This window comes from Monodelphis domestica, chromosome 7, assembly GCF_027887165.1.
Source record: "Monodelphis domestica isolate mMonDom1 chromosome 7, mMonDom1.pri, whole genome shotgun sequence".
Classification (NCBI taxonomy): Eukaryota; Metazoa; Chordata; class Mammalia; order Didelphimorphia; family Didelphidae; genus Monodelphis; species Monodelphis domestica.
The window spans coordinates 6900451-6921974 of NC_077233.1; the positions used below are offsets into that span (position 1 = coordinate 6900451).

Consider the following 21524-nt stretch of genomic DNA (forward strand, 5'->3'; position numbering starts at 1 on the left):
GTCTAACACATTCTAGTTTATCACTGGCTTTCCTCAAATATGGCACCCAAGACTGGTCATAAGGTTACCAGTGACAGCGCGATGGTATGGTAGAAAAAGTATTGATTTATAGTCAGAGAACTTGTGGCTGTTACCTCTGAGGTCCTGCCCAGCTTTAAGTCTGTGACCCAAAGTAGAGGGAAAAGCCTCCCCCCCCATTTTAAAAGGTTTTTATGTACTTCTTTTGGCTCCTACTGTTAAATTTCCAAGCTTGTGATCCATTGAAATCACCAGATCTTCTTTATATAAACTCTTTTCTAGTCATACTGTACTTGCAAAGTTGATGTTAAAAATATTATATGTATATATAACATAGACACGCACACACATATGTCTCACTTTGCTTTCTAAATGTTAGCTTTTCTTAGCTAACATTCGTAGGCTCTGGTCTGGGGAGAAAGAAGGCAGAAGCAAGGCATACTTTTCTCCTTGTGAAGAGCCAGATTTGCTGGAGAAGTTCTTTCTAGCTCTCAAACTATGAGCCCATGAACGTTCTGGATCCAGACAGAAATCTAGATTTTCCAGAACATAAAATTCACTTACCAATTTAGCCACCGATACTAAGAGGATTGTGGAAGGTCCTTTGGGGGAATTCCCTGCTCTGGAATCCACTCCTTATGGAAGGATGCTCACTGAGGGGTCTGCTTTTGAGACCAGGAGTTTGAAAAGGTTTTTACAAATAAAATATTGAACGAAATGTCTCAGAGAAGAGAAAAGAAGTCAGCTAAGCTTGCTGAGGATGGGAGAAAATGGGCAAGGACTGACTTAATCATTGGCCAAGCAGTACCCTTCTCATTTTCCAAAAAGCAAAGATAGAAGTTCCCAGCTAGAGAACCAAAGAAGTCCTCAGCAGGGAGGATCTGAGCAGGCTGAGTCTTTCTTTCTCTAGAGAGAGGATCCCTGAGGCCATGGTGCTCAGCAAAAGATCTGGCCACTTGACCACTAAGGAAACAGTGGCCTCACCAAGTCGCTGGTGTGTGATCCAATGATCTTCTGGCCTTGGCCTCAGCCCCAAACTGAGAGTGGTGCTCAGATACCTCGTGAGGTCCCGCTGCCTTACTCATGATGGCACTAATCAGGATGGTTCATTTCTAGGTCATTGTATAGGAAGTCAAGCCCCAGCCTTGCTTTGATTTTGAAAATCTCTGCCAACTGAAGCAGCCAGGCAGTGCTCTCTCTCCAGAAAAGCTTCCTCAGGGACCCCAAAGGTCTCTTTTATGCTCTCTCCTTTCTGAACCCTTAAATATGGCTTTGTTCCCTTCAAATGCAGTGTTCAGAGCCTCACAATTGGAAGATGAAGTGTTTCAATGCCAGAAATAGCAGCAAGTCTTTGGGAGGAGAAGGAGCCCTGCTGAGAAGAAGAAGGGGATCCTTACTTAACTCAACCTCTTTTCATGGCAGACAAGTACTTTCTGGTATATAAAGCAGGTGGTTGGTGTGAGGCCACCACTGTCAAGGGTGCATGTCTGTTTGGAAAGGCTGTATTGATCAGAGCCTAGCCAGGACCTCAGCCATCATCCAGGGCTGACTCTGAAGCACGACCAGGAGGCATCCAGATGCAAGGGGGGAGCTCATCCTCCATCACTGGCATTTGGTAGTCACTGTACACAGGCTGGTCCCACTGAGAGGCCAACAATGGATGAGCCAAGGCTCCAACAGCCTGGGCCTCCCATGGCAGGGCAGGACAATACCTTGACCTTCAGGGCCTGGGTTAGATGAGCAAACTGGTCCCTGCAACACTCTCTTACTTTCATCTATTTGTGCTTTCAGAGGCCCCATAGTCTGGCTTATAAATGGGAAAGGTTGGATTTATTTACTCCATATGGGGACACATGCAGGGGGCAGGAGGTCAGTGGGGGAAGAGATGTTTTTCAGGGTCATTTTCTCACAGGAAATGGGAGGAAGGAAGGGACTGAGACAAGATCACCATTCAAGCAGATTTTGAGCTTTCAGGGACTTAGGTTTGGGACTTGAATTAGGCACTAAAGACATTTCCAGTTTTAAAGTCTGATCTGCTCAGGGTTCTCTATGGGTCTCAGACTAAGTCCTCTTGATTGGAATCCAAACTAAGGGAGCAAAAGAAATCTCTGATCAGAAATACTCTTGTGGGGGTAATGGGGTGGGGAGAGACAGAAGAGGAGAGACAGAGACAGAGAGAGACGGGGGTGGGGGGAGAGAGAGAGAGAGAGAGAGAGAGAGAGAGAGAGAGAGAGAGAGAGAGAGAGAGAGAGAGAGAAGAGAGAGAGAGAGAGAGAGAGAGAGAGAGAGAGAGAGAGAGAGAGAGAGAGAGAAAGAGAGAGAGAGAGAGAGATAGAGAGAGAGAGAGAGAGAGAGAGAGAGAGAGAGAGAGAGAGAGAGAGAGAGAGAGAGAGAGAGAGAGAGAGAGTTTCTGTCTATTCTCTTGCAGGTTAGGTATGCCTCTAAGCATCTTGTGATAAGTGATGGGAGGAGAACAGGCAGCCTGGGGTTGGGGACTCATTATTCTCAAAGTGATGACCTTTTGGATACTAAATGACCACAGAAGGGATGGCCCTCTTGAGGTTAGCCAGACTGCATTTTCTAGTACTAAAATCTTTACTTGGGGCCAGACAAATTCATCATTGATTAATCCCTTCATCCTCCCTCCCCTCCTACCTGCCCCTGGTCCTGTCCCTTCCCTCTGGGCACCTTCTTTTCTCTCCATTTGCCCCTTTCAAATCATACCCATTGTCTAGTCTCTGGCTTGCTGATTCTGATTATTGTTGTTGCCTTCTTTGGAGGACATTTATTATGCGCTGCTTCTACCACTCCAGGGATGAAGCACACGTGAGTCCCCTCCCCACAGCGTCCTAGCGAAGCAGACCTCCCCTATTTCTCATGTGGGTTAAGGGTGACAGGGAGCCCCTGGGTGTCTGTGGCACTTTCCAAACACACCTGGGAGACTTCCCAGGCTGAGCCTGTTCGGCATGTGCTGTTGCAGAGTCTCCATACATCATGCTTACCATTCCCTGGAAGGCTGTACTGCCCAAATAATGACGGTAATGCCAGGGGTTAGTTTGTTTGGGGCCTCCTTCCTAAAACAGTCCAATCATGTCTGCACACCAGAATAGCGCCCACTTGAAGCAAGATGAAAAGGACTTATGAGGTTATGTGGAAAACGTAATGAGAACTTGTCTTTGTCTTTGTGTAATCCTTTCAACCTTCCTGAGTACTTTCCCATATGCAGAGTTATAACTTGGATGTGGCCATTGGAGCCTTGTCTCAGGACACTAAGACTTAGCGGCTGCTGATTTCCTTTAGCAGTGTGGAAATGATTTAATTTGTTACCTGTTTTGTAGCAGGATTGGCTTAAATAGAAAGCTACTAGATGGCTTGTCAACTCCACCCTCGGGAACCTCTTGCCTAGCTTGCTTCCCCTTCACACTTCCCTGTTTCCCTGCCATTTATTCCAATCTGCCCCTGAACAACACAGCAACGAACATCCAGCCTCTGCTTGAAGACCCCCAGAGCAGGAGAGAGAGCCTCTGCCTCCAGAAGCAACAGATTCTATCTGAGAGTTAAATTCCTGGGCAGTTTTTTCCTCCCCAGGAAAATCAAAATCTTCCTTTTTTGTGACTTTTACCTACTGCTTCTATGACCTCCTGCCTCAAGGTAAACTAACTAAGCTTCAGGGATGTCTCCTTGCTGTGACATGGAGCTATGGAATGAATGCTGGTTTGGAGCCAGGAGAAACCTAGATGGGATCCTGCGTCTGACACATCAGGTGGGTGACTACCTCTCGGAGTCCAAGTTCCTCACCTGGAAAACGGGGGTGACAATTCCTTGCACTTGCTCCATGGGGTTGATGAGAAGAAAGATACCCCAACGCTGCACATCACAAAGCCCAGGCCAGGCGTGAGCTGGGCTTTCATGTGCTTAGCCCAGGCCCACAAGGAGTAGGAGGCAACCTGATCACCCTACCAGGATCTGGGTGATAGATTGGAATAAATGGCAGGGAAATAGGGAAGTGTGAAGGGGAAGCAACCTTGTCCATCTTGGCAAGGTCTGGCAAGACTCTGCTCCTTCTGCATCCTTGCTGATCATGGGGCCAGGCAGATAGAACCCCAAAGTCCCTTTGGGAGTGTGTCTGGTACCCTGACCTAGACACAGGGAAATCATGACTTGGAGATGCCAAATGTCTTAAGGCTGTCCTAACTTCTTCCTGCCCCTGTCCTTGGTGCTGTTGCAGCATCCTGTGCCTATAGGCTCGTTTTCAGAGCCTACTCCTAGAGGGTTTGAATAACATCCTCCACAACACCTAGGAATGACAAATCAAGGACGTGGTCCAAAGCAGCCACCCTTGGTCATTGTGTTCTCAATAAACCATCCCTCCTGCCCCTACCCTGATCACTCTGAGAGCCATGGAGTTCATGGTTTATTTTTCTTGGATTGCAAATGCTGGGACTACATTTGTGCAAGGTAAACATTGCTGAAATGAAGCTTTAAAAGAGATTTCCACAGTGCTCAGAACACAGTAGGTACTTCATAAATGCTTGTTGAATTGAAACACTGAATTGCCATTGGGTCTCCCAAGTTAGGTTTGGGATCTCCTCCCAGGTACAGATGGAGGGAGCCCATCAAACTGAGATTCAGCTCATCTTTTCCAGAATTACTTAAAGAAGAGTCATGATTGATAACTGTCAATCATCTCAAATAATGTTTTTCTAAAATGCCAGTTGTTACACCAGTAGAAGATCATTTTAGTCTGGAGACAGAATCTCATGTGGTGTCAATGGCCTAAGGACCAGGCTCCAACATGATGCAACAGGTATTATGCTATTTTAGATTTCATTGCCCAGGATGGTACATAATAATAATAAATCCCCCTAGAATTTATAGACTGTTTTCCTCTCCCTAACCCTGGGAGGTGTTTCATCCCAGTTTAAGGAATTTTGATTGTTGGTCTAAGAAGGTAAGTCTCTCAGAGTTGAGAATCCCTCTCCCAATGAACATCAACAATTCATCTTTAAGTCTTTTCTGTGGCGCAGAGTGGTAAGTGACTTGCCCAAGGTCATACTGTCAGAATGTGACACTGCTGAAACTTGGCACCATTTCTTTCTGATCTAAATACCAGTCTGCCATACACTATACCATGTTGCTTCTCATTGCAAGAATTATCATGCCCATTTTACTGATAGGGAAACTGAGGCTCTGAGAGCTTAAATCATTTGCCTCAGATAGCATTAGTAATGAGTGTCAGAAAAAAGGATTCATACTCAGATCTCTTTAATCTATCCTGCTGTCTTGCTGTCTACTATACTATGGCATCTCTCATGTTTGATTCTGAACTCAGGATAACTGCCCTTCCATGCTATCAGGGAGATGAACTACTTCTCAACAGTCTATATGTCCTGGGCCCTTGTGATAGGATGATCAGTAGAAGTTCTATTTACCCAACATCTATGGATTCTACTCCAGTTTACCCTACTCTCACCATTTGGATCAAAAGGACTGAATGGAGCAGTCCCATCACACTGGTGCTCTTGGAGAAAATGAGCTGTGTTGGGATGAATGAATCTTTTGATTTAGTCAGAAGGCTTGATTTACTATCATCAGGTACAAGTCTGGCTGAAAATGTCTTGGATTCTATGAAGTCTCCCCTGCCTCTCCATTGCCCCCATTATTTGCCTTTCCACGAGCAATTGTGAACTGCTCGAGTCAAACAAGGAATGGGATACAAGCATCTTGGGTGATCATTAGTTGGGGCTGATTAGTGCTGCCATGCTTCCCAGCTTCCTGTGCATGACTATGTAGGAACAATCCGAGTTTTGTAATCCCTGAAAAACTAAGTACATCACTGCATGTTCTTGTGCCTTCTTAGGAAGGTTGGGAAGCAATCCTTGGCACAGCAAAGGATGCAGGTCATAAACGTTCTCCCAGAAGTCCTTGGCCACAGTAGTAGTGGTCAGATTTTTATATTGGAGCTCTAGAGCTTTCAAGAGATCTAAGAACTTTGGGGCATCATTGGTTTCAGTCTCCCCCCTCTAGGCACACCTGCCACCTTAAATAGACAAAGTAAAGGAAACCCAAAGATGATAAACAATGGTTCTTAGAAGGAGAAAATGTTCAGGAAAAAATGGTGAGGGAAATGCATGAACCAGGATCTGGGACTTCTTATCTTTTGGTCCTTCTTTATGTAGGGGGTCCATGTACTGGAATTCTTTTACTTTAAATGGAATATAATGTTACAGTGGTCTAGTCCAAGGTGATTGCCCAGTAGGACAGTAAACAGTCTTAAAGGCATGTCCCCAAGGGATGGCAAGAATACTTCCAGGGCAGTGGACCTAGTGGGTAGCTGGGTATATATGTGTGAGTCTGTACTAGAAGAAGGAGAAAGCGCCCAGCTCCTGTTTCAGTCTAAATTTCTCAAAATATTGTTAATAAGGCTCCACACCCCCAAGTCTGTCCACATGGGTGAAAACATGCATGAAACTTTCTTCTATGCAGCCCCACTTCCCAGGGAGTTTCCATGCCCCTCATTCTTCAAAACAAGAATGAGAACTTTCTGACTCTCAAAGGGCTCCAGCAGGTGCTTTGGACCCCATGTTGCATATTAAAAGATGTGACGCAAAGAAAGAGGAAGATTATCTTATTTCCCAGGAGACACAATGCTACATTTGGAATCATTAGCTGCTCTAATAGGTAGTTTGGGGTTCTCTGGCCAAGTGAAGAGCCATCTTTAGGAAGGTCACCTTGCCCTTACCTGTGTCCACCTCCCCTGCTGAAGGCAAGCAATTACCTCAACCTTGAGGAGGACTCAGGGACATTTTGGGAGTAGCTGAGCTCCTTGTCACACCAAGACAATTTTAATGGCCCACATATTTAAGTCCTGGAATCCTAGAGCTGGAAGAAGATTCAGAAACATGTTCCTTGAACCCTCTCATTTAGCAGGTGAGCAAACTGATAGCCTAAGGAGGGAATATACTTGACCACTGTCACAGAGCAAGTCCATGGAAGAACCAAGACTAGAAAATAATGGATGATGGAATTAGTCAATTAGACCTAAAGGGCACCTTGGCAGCTATAGAATCCAATCCCCTCACTTTATAGGTGAGAAAGTTAAGACTCTGCTATGTCAAGTGACCCGTTCTATGACAAGGCTATACAGTTAGTAGGCATTAGAGACAGTCTTTCAACCTAGGTCCTCACATTCGCTCCAGAGCCTGCCATCTTTTTGACTCCTCCATATGCCCAGCTTATTTCCATACAATTGGACAAAGTAAAGGCAATCCTCTGCTCCTGAATCCTGCCCCCTCCCAGCCATGTAAATAAGGCTTCTTGGAAAACCCATCCAAGAGGCTTTAGAAAGGAGAGCTGACATCACTGACCTGTCCAGAGGAGGGAGAATAAAATGACAGCCGCAATTTATAGTGTTATAGAGTTTCACATGCATTTTCTCTGAGTTCTTTCATTGGAACTTCAAGACCCAGTGAGATGGGTTTTCTGGGTTATATTACCTTCATTGATCCCCATGAGGCATCACCTACACAGGTGAGGATGCTAAAGGGCCTTGGAGTCATGCCACAATGAGTATCAGTTGGAGGAAAGAGGGACGTTTAGCCTGGAGAAGATAAGACTTGGGATTGGGATGTGGAAGCTGTCTTCAAAGGCTTGACTTATAAATGGAAAAGGAAATAGTTTTGTTCCATCTGATCCCAGAGGACAGAATTAGGAGCAATTGGGGTGAGTAGAAATTAGATCTAACATAAAGGAAAGCTTCCCAAGCAACTCAGACTTCCAAAACATAGAGATTCTTGTTTGGGTAGCAGTGGGCTAAAGGATGCTTCGGGTTCCTTCCAACTCAGATTCTATAATTCATTGATTTTGTTATGCCTGCTGGCTGGTTGGTGTCCCTTAGGCCATTGCCTGGTAGAAATCTGTAGACCAGAATAGTGCCAAGGTGAAAGAATGCATCAAGCATGGGGCCTCTTTGTATTATTAGGATCAAGCTCATTAAGAAGTGCTTATTGACTTACTGATTACACCCCACTCCCGGGTTCCAGGCTCTCTATTGCTTAAGAGTAAAGGGAATTTCATTCAGTCAAGGAATTACCCTCTATGTTATGATTCTTATTCAATGCCCAACTGGCCTTAATTCTTGCACCCAACACTCCCTCTGCCCTCTCTTTAAAGGCCTTTGCCCAGGTTGCCTTCTCTATACCAGGCAGCCTTTCCTTCCTCATCCCCCTTCCACTTAGAATACCTTGATTCACTCTAAGAACAGTTTAAGTGACTCTCCTGAAGTCTTTCCTGATCCTGCCCAACTCCCAGCCACTCATGTCTCTCCTTGAAATTACTTTATATATATATATATATATATATATATATATATATATATATATCTTCATGAAGGACAACATGGTGTAGTGGCTGGAGAGCCACCCTAAAGGAAACAAAGACCTGTGGTCATGCTCTGCCTCTGACATATGCTAGCTGTTATGACCTCTGGTAAACTGCAGCATCTCTCAGTGATCTAGGCAGCTCTCTATGATTGCATTGCAGAGAAGGTGCTGACTTGCATTGGGAGAGGGTGTTTCCTCCTCTGGGAGTTCCCTCTGCCAATGCCACCACAGGTGTAGCCCCTTTCCTTTACTTGGGTTGTATATATTTTTTAGATCCATCTTGTTTTCCTTGGTAGAAAGGGAAGCTCCTGGAGGTAGAGACTGCTTTACTCTTGCCTCTGAATCCGGGGTCCTGGCACATAGCAGGTGCTCCATAAATGATTTCTAATTGATGGATGACTCTTTGATTGAACTCTTTCTTCTCCAAGCTCAGAGCTTTAGTGTTTTCCAAGCAAAGAAAGGGATTTCCAAATTGCGCCTCTATTGCCCTCTTTTCTGGACCTTAATCTAGTCTAGGAGTCAGGGGCCATGAGTTCTTGAGCTTGGTTCTATCACTGATGAGCTCTCTGATTTGGGCCAAGTTGCTTACTAAACTGTGACCCAGTTTACTTATCTGCAAACAAGAAGTTATGAACTGGATCATTTCAGATGTGCCTTCCATAGCTAGCACCTGGTGATTCACAGAAGCAGAGAATTTTAGGAAAAGCAATTGTAGTTCACAGGAACTGCAGGGCTCATTTGGCCCAACTCTTAAAGGAAATCTAGCTCTAACACAGCTCACAAGTGATCCTCCAGCCTCTGTCTGAGGCCCTCCTGTGAGGGCAACTCATGATTACTTGACACCTCAACACCACTACGGCTAGTATGTGGAAATTCAACTTCAGGAAAGTGGCTGCAAAAAAGAAGGTTATTTCATCCTGCTTTCTTCATGTATTCTTGATTCCAGATGAACTTGTTTGCTAAGTGGTTCTTCTATCCATGGCTACAATGGATTCCCTCCTCACCTTCCCTTCTTGGAATTCCCAGCTTCCCTCTAGACACAGTTCTGGAGCCCCTTCCAGTCTGAGATCTTGCCTAATTCTTCCTAGTCTTTATCACTCTCCTTGAAGTGACTCTGATTTTTTTGCCATAAACTTTGTAAAAAGTGACCCATGATGGCAAGACTTGTATGAAATAATGAAGAGCAAGAGGAGAACCAAGAGACATTGTTTAGAGCAACAACAATATTGTTTGAGAACTAAGTGTGAATGCCCACCTCCAGAGAGGGCTGAGAAACTCAGGGATGCACGATATGGTTTTACACACACAAACATCTGTATTTTTGTCAAATGGTGCCTTCGGTAATGTGGGCTGGGGAAGGAGGGAGGGAAGTAGCTCAGAACTTGAAATGTAGCAAAAAAAAGTAATGAAAAAAACCTGACCTTGTTATGTGTTGTTACCCAATGGAATACATGCTCCCTGAGGGCAGGCACTTTTAACTTTATATCCCTAACACCTAATAAAGGACATTTCTTCTTTCCCCTCCCTCCCCTTTCCCTTCCTCTTCCTCTTCCACTTTCCCTTCCCTTGCCCTCCCTTCCCTTCCTTTTTTTGCCTAGACTTGCTTTTCTATTGGTAGTCTCTAAGATCTAGTGTAGAAATTCTATCCAATGATGACACTCATCAACCCATTTGTAACTTATAGTCTCTGAAAGTTGACTGAGGCATGGAGGAGTTAACTGACTTGCCCAGGGTCATATAGTCAGTGTAGGTTAGAAGCAGGGTTCAGAGTTATGTTTTCCTGATTCCAAGGCTTTTCCTCTATCTACCACAATACACTGCCTCTCTTATGCTCTGCAGATAGTAGGTACTCAATAAATATTTGTTGGAATGACTTCAGGGCCACATTTTTCCTCATGAAACTCCACTGTAATCCTTGGAAGAGGAGCTGCTGGAGATCTCATCACCTACACTAATTGTACTTTGTAAGGACAACACTGTTATAGGAAGAAGACTTCTCTTTGGCCAGGGCTTGTCAATCTATTTTTTTTTTTTGGTATCTGGTGAAATCCAGGGATTCTTTCTCAGAATTGTGTGTGTTTTTGTAAATTCACAATTGAAGGAAATACCAAGATTCAGTGAATGAAAACCAAGGTGGGAATTTTGACCCACCCAAGTTCCCAAATGCCCTGCAATCTGTCAGTGTCTTGGACAGCCTGGGTGCTAGTTTCCAACCCAGAAGGGCCCTCCCCGGCCCCTAGAGATGAAAGGAATTGACTGAAATCACTTCTGAGAGTGGAATCTTCTCTGAGGATACTGTGGTCTCCTCTCTGGCTTGAGTAGGAGCCCAGGTTGGCAAGTGGACTGAGTCAAGGAGCTAAATGAAAGGGCCTGACAAGAACCTCATGGGAAAAAGACAAAAGCTTTGGTCCTACCCAGAAACATGATTACGTTTTGTTCAGCTACAGAAGCCATCTCATCCAGGTAGGTGTACCTAAGCAAGTCACTTTCATTTAATTTCCTTCCTGAAGACATGACAGTATCTGTAGATTTCCAGAAATAATTGTTGTTATCCTTCAGAGTTTTTGAAACAAATGCAATCATCCTTCGGAATTACTGCCTTTCCCTGACAATCTTTCCAAGTTGCATTGTTCTAAACTAATATCTCTCCGACAGATTCTGAATAATGGAAGAGGAGAAAGCCCACGTGAAAAATCCAGAATTCCGAAATGGAATCGGAGCTGTCAAATTTGAATTGAGTTGGTCTTTATTCCCTTAATAATCTTCAGACAAAAACATTTCATTCTGGTTCATAAAGATCATTACCTTGGAGACTTCAATAGCTTTGTATTTTGTTCCACAGTTTTTTAAAAGAAAAAGTTACACCAGGCCCCGTTTCTCCCAACTTAAAAAGCCAGCAGCTGCCGTAACGTTGTGGGAAATACAACTTGTAACCTGGTGTGTGTGTGTGTGTGTGTGTGTGTGTGTGTGTGTGTGTGTGTGTGTGCGCGCGTGGTGTTTCCACTACGCTAGAGGACACGTTTGCGGCAAACTAACTTAGATGTGGGTTTCCTTTCATGTACATGAAAAGGGGGTTTATTCTCCTCCCCGTGGCCCGCTCTCATTAAGCCCGTGGTCACTCTTTACAAATCATCCTTCATACGACATGAAGAAAGGGACGGGATGCCACCAGCACCTCATGCCCCAAACCCACTGCCAGTCCTGGAGGCATTTCTGAGTCTCTTATACAACCAGCCACGAGATGCCAAGAAGAGGTCCCGTCCTTAACCTCCATCTATTTAAATCACCATCTAAAATCCAGATGTAGGAAAATTCTCTTTGTGTGGGCTCCCGATTTGGCAAGGGCTTCATTCACAGCTAAAAGAAACCACAGTCCTATAGGCTGTTTCTAGTGCAGCCTTGGAAGAGACAATCTTCCTGGGCAGTTTGGAGTACAACCCATCTTAGACCATGTCCGTGCTTATTCAACCATTCCAGAAAAGGCTTGTCTACACTAGGCTTTTGCTGCTCAATAGAGATTTATAGGCTGCTGACAGTGCTTGGGAAAGGTTAATGTCCACCAGCCCCTCTGCTTTTACCTCTAAATGAAAGGAATAGTGCCTACATTCAGTGGCAGAAGACAAAGGAAAAGACCTTCCTCCTTAGGGAGAGAAGATTCTTTCCCCCTCTGGCAGCTGTATGGATTTCCATTGGCAGAGGATCTTGCAACCGTGGCATCTGCAAATGTGGCCATGTCTAGATTAATCTCACCAAAGACCTTAGCTTTTGCCCCTTTTGGAATGAATTACCTAAAAGCTCATTACAACCACTGAGGGGGATGCAAAAACCAAGCCTCATGCCACGATTTCACCCATGAAATGGCTATACCTGCCCTTCTGGCACACCTGAAGTCCTTTGGCCCCACATCCATCCTGGTCCTATATATCTGTGGGCTATGTGGCCACATATCAGGTGGGATCACGTATGGCAACCTCAGAAGCCTTAAAGTGCAGTTAAAAATGCCAGTCAGGACCACCATCATTGTTGCTCTTGATCATCACCATCATATAACAATGAAGGTCAGATGAAGTTAATCAGGAGAATCTCCAGGTCCGACCCAGCAAAATGTAAAATTTGGCAAATGACTTCAATGGCCATGAAAGCATGCTAACTGGCTTCTCCACATTGCCTCAGTTTTCCAGAAACAGTGGCTCCTGCGGTGGTTTCTAGCTTGCAACCCATGATCCGATGGCCCTTTGGTTTGCCACAAATACATCAGTCCATACGAATCTTCACCCTCCCCCCTCCTTAGCCAGAGGACAAAAAGTGGGGGGAGCTCTTTCATGCCTAAGGACCCAATTACAACAAAGTTTTGGAGTCATCTTCAAGCAGTGGCTGGTAACATGGAATCCACTGACTATTCCCCATGCCATAAGGAGAGCAATTAGGGATCTGAAATGAATAAAGCGTCTTACCATTCTGGTGCAAATTATTGGCCAGGTTTAGAGCATCAGACCTAAAAGGTCCTCAGAGGCCATTTAGTCCCATTCCCTTATTTTACAGACCAGGAAACTGAGGCCCAGGGGAGCTAAATGACTTACAAAGGTTACCAAAACCCTAGATGGGATTTGATCAGATGTTAGAATTAGAGTCACAAGGGAGCTGTCCAAAGTCACCCAGGTATTGAAAGCAGATCCTCTGGCTCTAATAACCAGCATTCTTCCCACAATTCCACATAAAAATCCACATCTCTGAGGGGGGGCAGAAAATAGCCCCTCTGTTAATAGGGCTAAGATGAACCAGACTGGTCAGTATCTAGAATAACCAACACACCAGGACAAACACTAGGACCAGGAGATCATGTATCTAGATGGGGAAGGGATTGTCCAGGTCCTTTAATTCAACCCACTGAGGTCTGGACAAATGAAGGGACTTGCCCAAGGTCACACAAGCAGTGATTGGAAGAGTAATGATTTGAGTTTAGGTGCTCAGATGCAAACCTGTCAGCCTGTTGTGTTGGCAACACAGTCACTATCAAGGAGCTGATGAATTAAAAAAAACAACAACCTTTACTTTCTTAGCGTGTTGATTCTAAGGCAGAAGAGAGGTGAAGTCTAGGCTAGCGTTGGTGAAGGTTTTCAAGTTTGCATGCCCAAACTGCAACTTCAAGGTGCCTGTGAGCCCCCTGCATCACCCAGAGAGTAGAGGGAGAAAGTGCTTGCTTTGGGCAGTTGGACAGAGGGGTGCGGCATGCAAAAATATCCTTGGGCATTGGGGAGAGGGAGAACAGAGCAGCTTCCCCACTCTTACTGGTTGTGCCACTACTTCACCAACACTGGTCTAGTCAATGAGTGTTAAGTGACTTGCCCACGGTCACACAGCGAGGAAAGGCCTTGGACCAGATTTGAACCCAGGACCTCCAGTCTCTAGGCCTGGATCTCTATCTACAGAACCACCTAGATGTCCCTTGATTATGTTTTTTAAGGGGCAGAGACCCAAGACCTTCCTATTATCCCTGAAGACGACAGAAGTCAGTGCTTTGATAACGAGCTTCCCTTATCCAGAGGAATACCTCCAGGTTCCTATGTTAAGTGGAGCAAGCAGAAGGACTCTTCATTTGAGCCTTTCAAACAAGATCCTCCCGGAAGCCTCTCCAGGTGCCTTTCAGCCCTGGCGTGTTTTGGTGTGATGGGCCAGGCAGCGTGAGGGCTGGGGTCCCGGCTGCCTGACTCCCACCAAGCCGCTGCCCAAGGGGTACCAGCGCTGGCGCTGAGGCTGCCTGGGTTCATAATGCAGACAGTAAGCGCTGCGCCCCGTGGGCGGCCCACTGCAGCCTCTGTGGCCAACAGCGCTGGGCCAGTAATAATTTTAATTGGACACCCTCTTTGCTGCCTTTCAGAAAGTATCATAAAGTGGAATTATTGCATTCTACAAGTGCACTTAAAGCTCGGGCCTCTCTCAGGAGGGAAAAGAGCCCATTTATCCTGGGGGTGGCAGGAGGGGGCTCGTGCGGGGGTCCATTTGTTGTGCTCGCATGCACTCCCAGTGCAGGCTGCTTTCTTTCTCTGCCATATATCTAAGGCACCAGTTTGGATGAGCCAACCCAGGGCGGGAGGCGTGCCTAGGACCAGGAGAAATGGCTTCTTTTCCCCTCTCCAGAAGCAGCAGATGCTCCCGTCTGGGGCCCAAATGCCAGGAAGCGCTTATGGGGAGCCTACCTGCAGCGGGTTCGATGGAGTGAGAGGTGATGGGAGGCCGTGTCCTGGGGACTGATTGGATTTCTGGGGAGAACTGGCGGCCTGCTGGGCTGGAGACTGGTTTGACGCTGGAGCCTGGGTTGGGTTCTGCTGGGCTTGCTGAGATGGCGCTGGTGGCTGCGGGGGCTGTTGAGGCGGAGGCGGGGGCTGCTGGGGTGGAGGTGGCTGCGGCTGTGGCTGCAGCTGTGGCTGAGGCTGGGGTGGCTGTTGAGCTGGTGGTGGGTGCTGGCTGGGCTGCTGGGGTGGTGGTCCAGGCTGCTGGGGTGGCGGTGGGGGCGGCTGCTGCTGCTGGAGTTGCTGGAGATGCTGAAGCTGTTGGAGTTGGGAATTCAGGGATGAGGTAGCTACAAGCAGAGACAAAGAAGGAGGGTTAGCTTAGAGGAAAAGAGGAAGGAAACACACATTTCTCAAGTGCCTACTGTGTGCCAGCCACTGCGCTAAGTGTTTGACAAACATGATCTTACTTGATCCTTACAACAACCCTGGGAGGTAGCTGCTATTTTAATCTCATTTTAAAGTTGGTGAAATTGAGGCAGATGGAGGTGAAGTGACTCGACCAAGACTGCCCTGCTAGTAAGGATTTGAGGCTCCATTCAAACTCAGCTCTTCCTGACTCCAGACTACTGAACTGTCCAGGGCTCTGTGCCTGGGGAGATGATAGCTGACCGTCCCCATGACAAGTTCTGACCTCTCCCTTTTAAGCAAGCCTGAGGGATTTAAATGAGTGCTGGAATGGATTCAGATCCTGACTTCGATACTGCCAAGACACCACATGTCAAGGAAATGACTTTACTTCCCTGAGGCTCCATTTCTTCATCTGCAAATTAAGAGAGTTGGACTCTCTGGGCTCTGAAATCCTCTCTGTCTCTAGATCTATATGTTCAAATGCCACTTGTGGCACTTTTTTGCTCTGTGACCATGCGCTTGTCCTCTAACCTGTCAGCCTCAGTTTCCTCATCCATAAAATGGGGATAATAGTACCTCTAGGACTTATGTCACAGGGTAGCTGTGAATCTCCATTAAGAGAGTGCACAGAAAGTGCTCTGAAAACTTTCTAGGGCTTGCAGAAATGTTAGTGGTCATTATTCCATAGGCAAAGCTGGTCGGCCAAGAAGTCCATAGCACTCAAGTTCATAAGTCCAGAGATTTATAGCTGTCCAGTTCAGAGGCCATTTAATCAACACCTTTATTTTATAGGTCAGGAAACGGAGGCCCAGGAAAGTTAAGTGAGTTGCCCAAGGCCATATAACTTATAACCATTAAAGGGAGAATTTGAAACCCACTCTCTGAATCCCAAGCCAAGCATCTTCTCCTGGATGATACCACCTCTTCCAGGTCTCTTTGTCAGGAAAAAGAAAGTGTGAGGAAGGAAAGAGAAGAATAATTTTCTGCCTTCTGTCACTTTTATTTTATTTTTTATTTTTGTAAACCCTCCCCCTCCATCTTAGAATCAATACTGTGAATGAACTGGAGGGATTCCATGTGAACTGGAAAGACCTTCAAGAAGTGATGCAGAGTGAAAGGAGCAGAACCAGGAGAACAATGTACCCAGACACTGAAACATTGTAGCACAATCAAATGTAATGGACTTCTCTACTAGCAATAATGCAGTGATCCAGGACAATTCTGAGGGACTAAGAGAAAGAAGGCTATCCATACCCAGAGAAAGAACTGTGGGAGCAGAAACACAGAAGAAAAACAACTGATTGATCACATGGGTCAATGGGGATAGGATGGGGGATATAGACTGTAAGAGATCACCCTAGTACAAATATCAGTAATATGGAAATAGGTCTTGATCAATGACACGTGTAAAACCCAGTGGACTTGCTCATTGGCTGTGAGAAGGGGATGGGAGGAGTCAAGGGAAAGAACATGAATCATGTAACCATGTAACCATGGAAAATATTCTAAATTAAATAAAATTTTTAAATAAAATATAAAAAAAGAATAAATACTATATATTGGTTTCAAGACAAGAGTGGTAAGGGCTAGGCAAAGGACTTGCCCAGGGTCATACAGCTAGGAAGTGTCTGAGGCCAGATTTGGACCTAGGACCTCCTGTCTCTAGGCCTGACTCTCAATCCACTGAGCTACCCAGTTGCCCTCTCTTCTGTCACTTTTAGAAGAGTTCAAGTGATATATGGTAAGAGGTTATTTAGAGAAGGATCTAGGGTACAGATACCAGGGAGGGATATCTACTCTTTTTTAAAAATAATATTTTATTTTTTTATCTTTTACATATAAAAACAATTTTAACATTCTTGTTATTAAGCTTTAAGCTCCAAATTCTCTCCCTTCCTCTTTCCTTCCCTGCCCTTCCCTCACCCTGAGACAGTAAGCAACCTGATACAATTTTACATGTAACACATTTTCCCATGTTTGTCATTTTGTGGAAGAGATCTCAAGTGAGAAAAAGAAGAAAGAAAATGAAATCTCGTATGTTTCAGTCCTCCATCAGTTCTTCCTCAGGGTGCATTTTCATCACAAGCCTCTGGGATTGGCTTGGATCGCTGCGTTGCTGAGAATAACCAGGCCATTCACAGTTGTTTATTCACAGTTGTGTTCAAGGTTCTGATTTTCCTCACTTCACTTTGCATCAGTTCATGTAGGTCTTTCCAGATTTTTCTGAAATCATCCTGTTTGTCATTTCTTATGGCATAATAAAATTGTATTCCATAACTATCATATACCACAGCATGTTCAGCCATTCCCCAATTGATGAGCAGCTCCTCAATTCCTAATTCTTTGCTACCTCAAAAAAAGCTCTAATAGATCCTTTTTCTTTTTTTTTTTTTAACCCTCACCTTCTGCCTTAGAATCAACACTGAATATTGGTTCCAAAGCAGAAGAGTGGTAAGGGCTAGGCAATGGGGGTTTAAGTGACTTGCCCAGGGTCACACAGCTAGGAAGTGTCTGAGGCCATTTTTCCTTTTTTTTTTTTTTTAATCTCAAGGGATGTCCACTCTCTTGGTCCCTTCTTCCTTCTGCCTGCAGAATTATTTTATAAATAATAACAAACTACCTCCACACCTCAGCCCACTTAGCCAGAGACAGTTTGCATGATTTTTTTTTAAAATTTTAAACATTATTTTATTTGGTCATTTCCAAAAATTATTCACTGGAAACAAAGATCATTTTCTTTTCCTCCCCTCCCCCCTCCCACCACCTCTCCCATAGCCCACGTGCGATTTCACTGGTTATCACATGTGTTCTTGACTCGAACCCATTTCCCTGTTGTTGGAATTTGCATTAGAGTGTTCATTTAGAATCTCTCCTCAGCCATATCCCCTCCAATCCTGTAGTCAAGCCATTGCTTTTCATCGGTATTTTTACTCCCACAGTTTATCCTCTGCTTGTGAATAGTATTTTTTAGATCCCTGCAGATTGTTCAGGGACACTGCATTGATACTAATGGAGAAATCCATCACCTTCGATTGTACCACAGTGTATCAGTCTCTGTGTACAATGTTCTCCTGGTTCTGCTCCTCTCGCTCTGCATTACTTCCTGGAGGTCATTCCAGTCTCCATGGAATTCCTCCACTTTATTATTCCTTTTAGCACAATAGTATTCCATCACCAACATATTCAGTCATTCAGCCATTCCCCAATTGAAGGGCATCCCCTCATTTTCCAATTTTCTGCCACCACAAAGAGCACAGCTTTGAATATTCTTGGTCAAGTCTTTTTCCTTATTATCTCTTTGGGGTACAAACCCAGCAGTGCTATAGCTGGATCAAAGGGCAGACAGTCTTTTATCACCCTTTGGGCATAGTTCAAAATTGCCCTCCAGAATGGCTGGATCAATTCACAACTCCACCAGCAATGAATTAGTGTCCCTACTTTGCCACATCCCCTCCAGCATTCATTACTTTCCATAACTGTCATGTTAGTCAATCTGCTAGGTGTGAGGTGATACCTCAGAGTTGTTTTGATTTGCATCTCTCTGATTATAAGAGATGTAGAACACTTTTTCCTGTGCTTATTAATAGTTTTGATTTCTTTGGCTGAGAACTGCCTGTTCATGTCCCTTGCCCATTTATCAATTGGAGAATGGCTTGATTTTTTGTACAATTGATTTAGTTGTTTGTAAATTTGAGTAATTAAACCTTTGTCAGAGGTTTTTATGAAGATTGTTTCCCAATTTGTTGCTACCCTTCTGATTTTGGTTACATTGGTTTTGTTTGTACAAAACCTTTTTAATTTGATGTATTCCAGATTATTTATTTTGCATTTTGTAACTCTTTCTAATTCTTGATTGGTTTTGAAGTCTTTCCCTTCCCAAAGGTCTGACATGTATACTATTCTGTGTTCGCCTAATTTTCTTATAGTTTCCTTCTTTATGTTCAAGTCATTCACCCATTTTGAATTTATCTTGGTGTAGGGTGTGAGGTGTTGATCTAAACCTAATCTTTCCCACACTGTCCTCTAATTTTCCCAGCAGTTTTTATGAAATAGTGGGTTTTTGTCCCCAAAGCTGGGATCTTTGGGTTTGTCATATACTGTCTTGATGAGGTCACTTACCCTGAGTCTATTCCACTGATCCTCCTTTCTGTCTCTTAGCCAGTACCAAATTGTTTTGATGACCGCTGCTTTATAATATAGTCTGAGATCTGGCAAGGCCCCCTTCCTTTGTATTTTTTTCATTATTTCCCTGGATATCCTTGATCTTTTGTTCTTCCAAATGAACTTTGTTATGGTTTTTTCTAAATCAGTAAAAAAAAATTTTTGGAAGTTCCATGGGTATGGCATTAAATAGATAGATGAGTTTGGGTAGGATGGTCATTTTTATTATATTGGCTCGTCCTACCCATGAGCAGTTAATGTTTTTCCAATTGTTCAAGTCTAGTTTTAGTTGTGTGGAGAGTGTTTTGTAGTTGTGTTCATATAGATCCTGTGTTTGTCTCGGGAGATAGATTCCTAAGTATTTCATTTTGTCTAAGGTAATTTTGAATGGGATTTCTCTTTCTAGTTCTTGCTGCTGAGCTGTGTTGGAGATATGTAGAAATGCTGATGACTTATGCGGGTTTATTTTGTATCCTGCAACTTTGCTAAAGTTGTTGATTATTTCAATTAGCTTTTTGGTTGAATCTCTAGGATTCTTTAGGTAGACCATCATGTCATCTGCAAAGAGCGATAATTTGGTCTCCTCCTTGCCTATTTTGATGCCTTCAATTTCTTTTTCTTCTCTAATTGCTACTTCTAGTGTTTCTAGTACAATGTCAAGTAGTAGCGGTGATAATGGACATCCTTGTTTCACTCCTGATCTTATTGGGAATGCGTCTAGTTTATCCCCATTGCAGATGATATTAGTTGATGGTTTTAGATATATACTGTTTATTATTTTTAGGAACGACCCTTCTATTCCTATGCTTTCTAGTGTTTTTAGTAGGAATGGATGTTGTATTTTATCAAAGGCTTTTTCTGCATTTATTGAGATAGTTTGCATGATTTTAATTGGGGTTGGCAATGGCCAGCGGGCAGACAGCTCCACTGTGGTAAGGTGGGAGGGAGGGGGTGAAGAGGAGAGCTGGACAGCAGGTGTGATCTTGCTGGCAAAGGGAGATGGCCTAGCCTTCCCCACCTCAGCGTCCATATGGGTGAGGGCCAGACCAATCAAACTGTGTTGGTGTTGCTGTAATTTGTACTGCATGGCGGTCCAGGCCAGCAAGGACCATGAAGTACAGCCCCTCTTAATTCTAGTAACTCCTCTGTTCTTTATTTCCTCTTTAACCTGTTTGTAGATCGACTTGGATACATTTATTTGCATGGAGTCTCCTCCATTAGACAATAAGCTCCTTGAGGGCAGGGGTCATCTTTTGCCTCTTTTGTACCCCTGAAGCTTAGCAGAGTGCCCGGCCATAATAGATGCTTAATCAATGTTTATTGATTATTGAGTAAAGTGTGGCACTAGTGGGCATTGTGAAGAGAACTTGCTAGAAATGACACCTTGGAAGGAAGTCCTGTTTGTCCCATATTGGTTGTGACTCTGCACCCAGCCAGCCCCAGAAGGGCATCATTGATCTCCTTATTGCTATCTAGCTCTCACTACCTCTTTTTGTTGACTCAGTCTCCCCCAATCTCCCATGGTATACAGAAGAGGCTGCCATCTTTCATTCCAGCCTCTTCCTTCCCAAAAGAACTTTGTTGGGTGTCACAAAGAATATGATTGCAAAGTAGTCTAGGAAAATATGTGAGACACAGTATGATTTCAATAAAAGGAGAAATGCCAAAATAGCAATCTTTTCATTCAATCCAGGTCTATTGATGTACACCCTGAAGGTAGAGGTTTCTCTGTCTCTTGTGATCTCTGGCTCATCACCCACCTTTGATCTTTTCAAATAAGTACAGTGGAAGGGATGGTTGGTTTGGAGTCAGAGGAACCAGGTTCAAATCTCAGCTTTATTATTGACTACCAGTGTGACCCTGGGGAAGTCCCTGCCCCCTTTACAGGCTTCACATTCCTCATCTATAAAATGAGGGAGCTGGGCTCAGTACACTGATCAATATTGATGATCTAGGACCTCAGTTTTAAGGCAATGGATGTGGTTTGGAAAAACCATAGATCATAAGACCATCCAGTCCTCGATTTAGAATCAGGAGAGCCTTCTGCGGCCATCGAATCCTGCTCCCTCTTTTTACAGGTGTTTCAAACCAGAGGCTCAGGGTGTCTCAGTGAGCTGATTGTGGGCTTGTTGGACTTAACCCCTTGAAATTAAGATTCACCTTTTTGAGGGTCCAACTGAAGTGGAAAGCACTAAGATAAATGGTTTGTAATTCTTCATTATTCTCTCCATTTCCCTCGACAAAGTAGCTCAGAAGGCAGGGTCTGAGCCTCCAGACTCACCTAGTGAACCCAGCCCCCAATTCCTTTAGCTCAGCTCTAAAG

The 21524-nt window shown here is 44.4% G+C and overlaps 1 protein-coding gene across 2 annotated transcripts in view; it reads right to left on the reverse strand.

Annotated features, from left to right (window-relative positions):
- Positions 1 to 21524, reverse strand: part of POU6F2 (POU class 6 homeobox 2) — a 504391-nt gene that overhangs the window by 118632 nt on the left and 364235 nt on the right. For both annotated transcript variants that reach the window (XM_056804137.1, XM_056804138.1), the window contains one exon: positions 14597 to 14979. In XM_056804137.1, coding sequence (XP_056660115.1) covers positions 14597 to 14979 — 383 coding nt within the window. The remainder of the gene's footprint in view (positions 1 to 14596; positions 14980 to 21524) is intronic.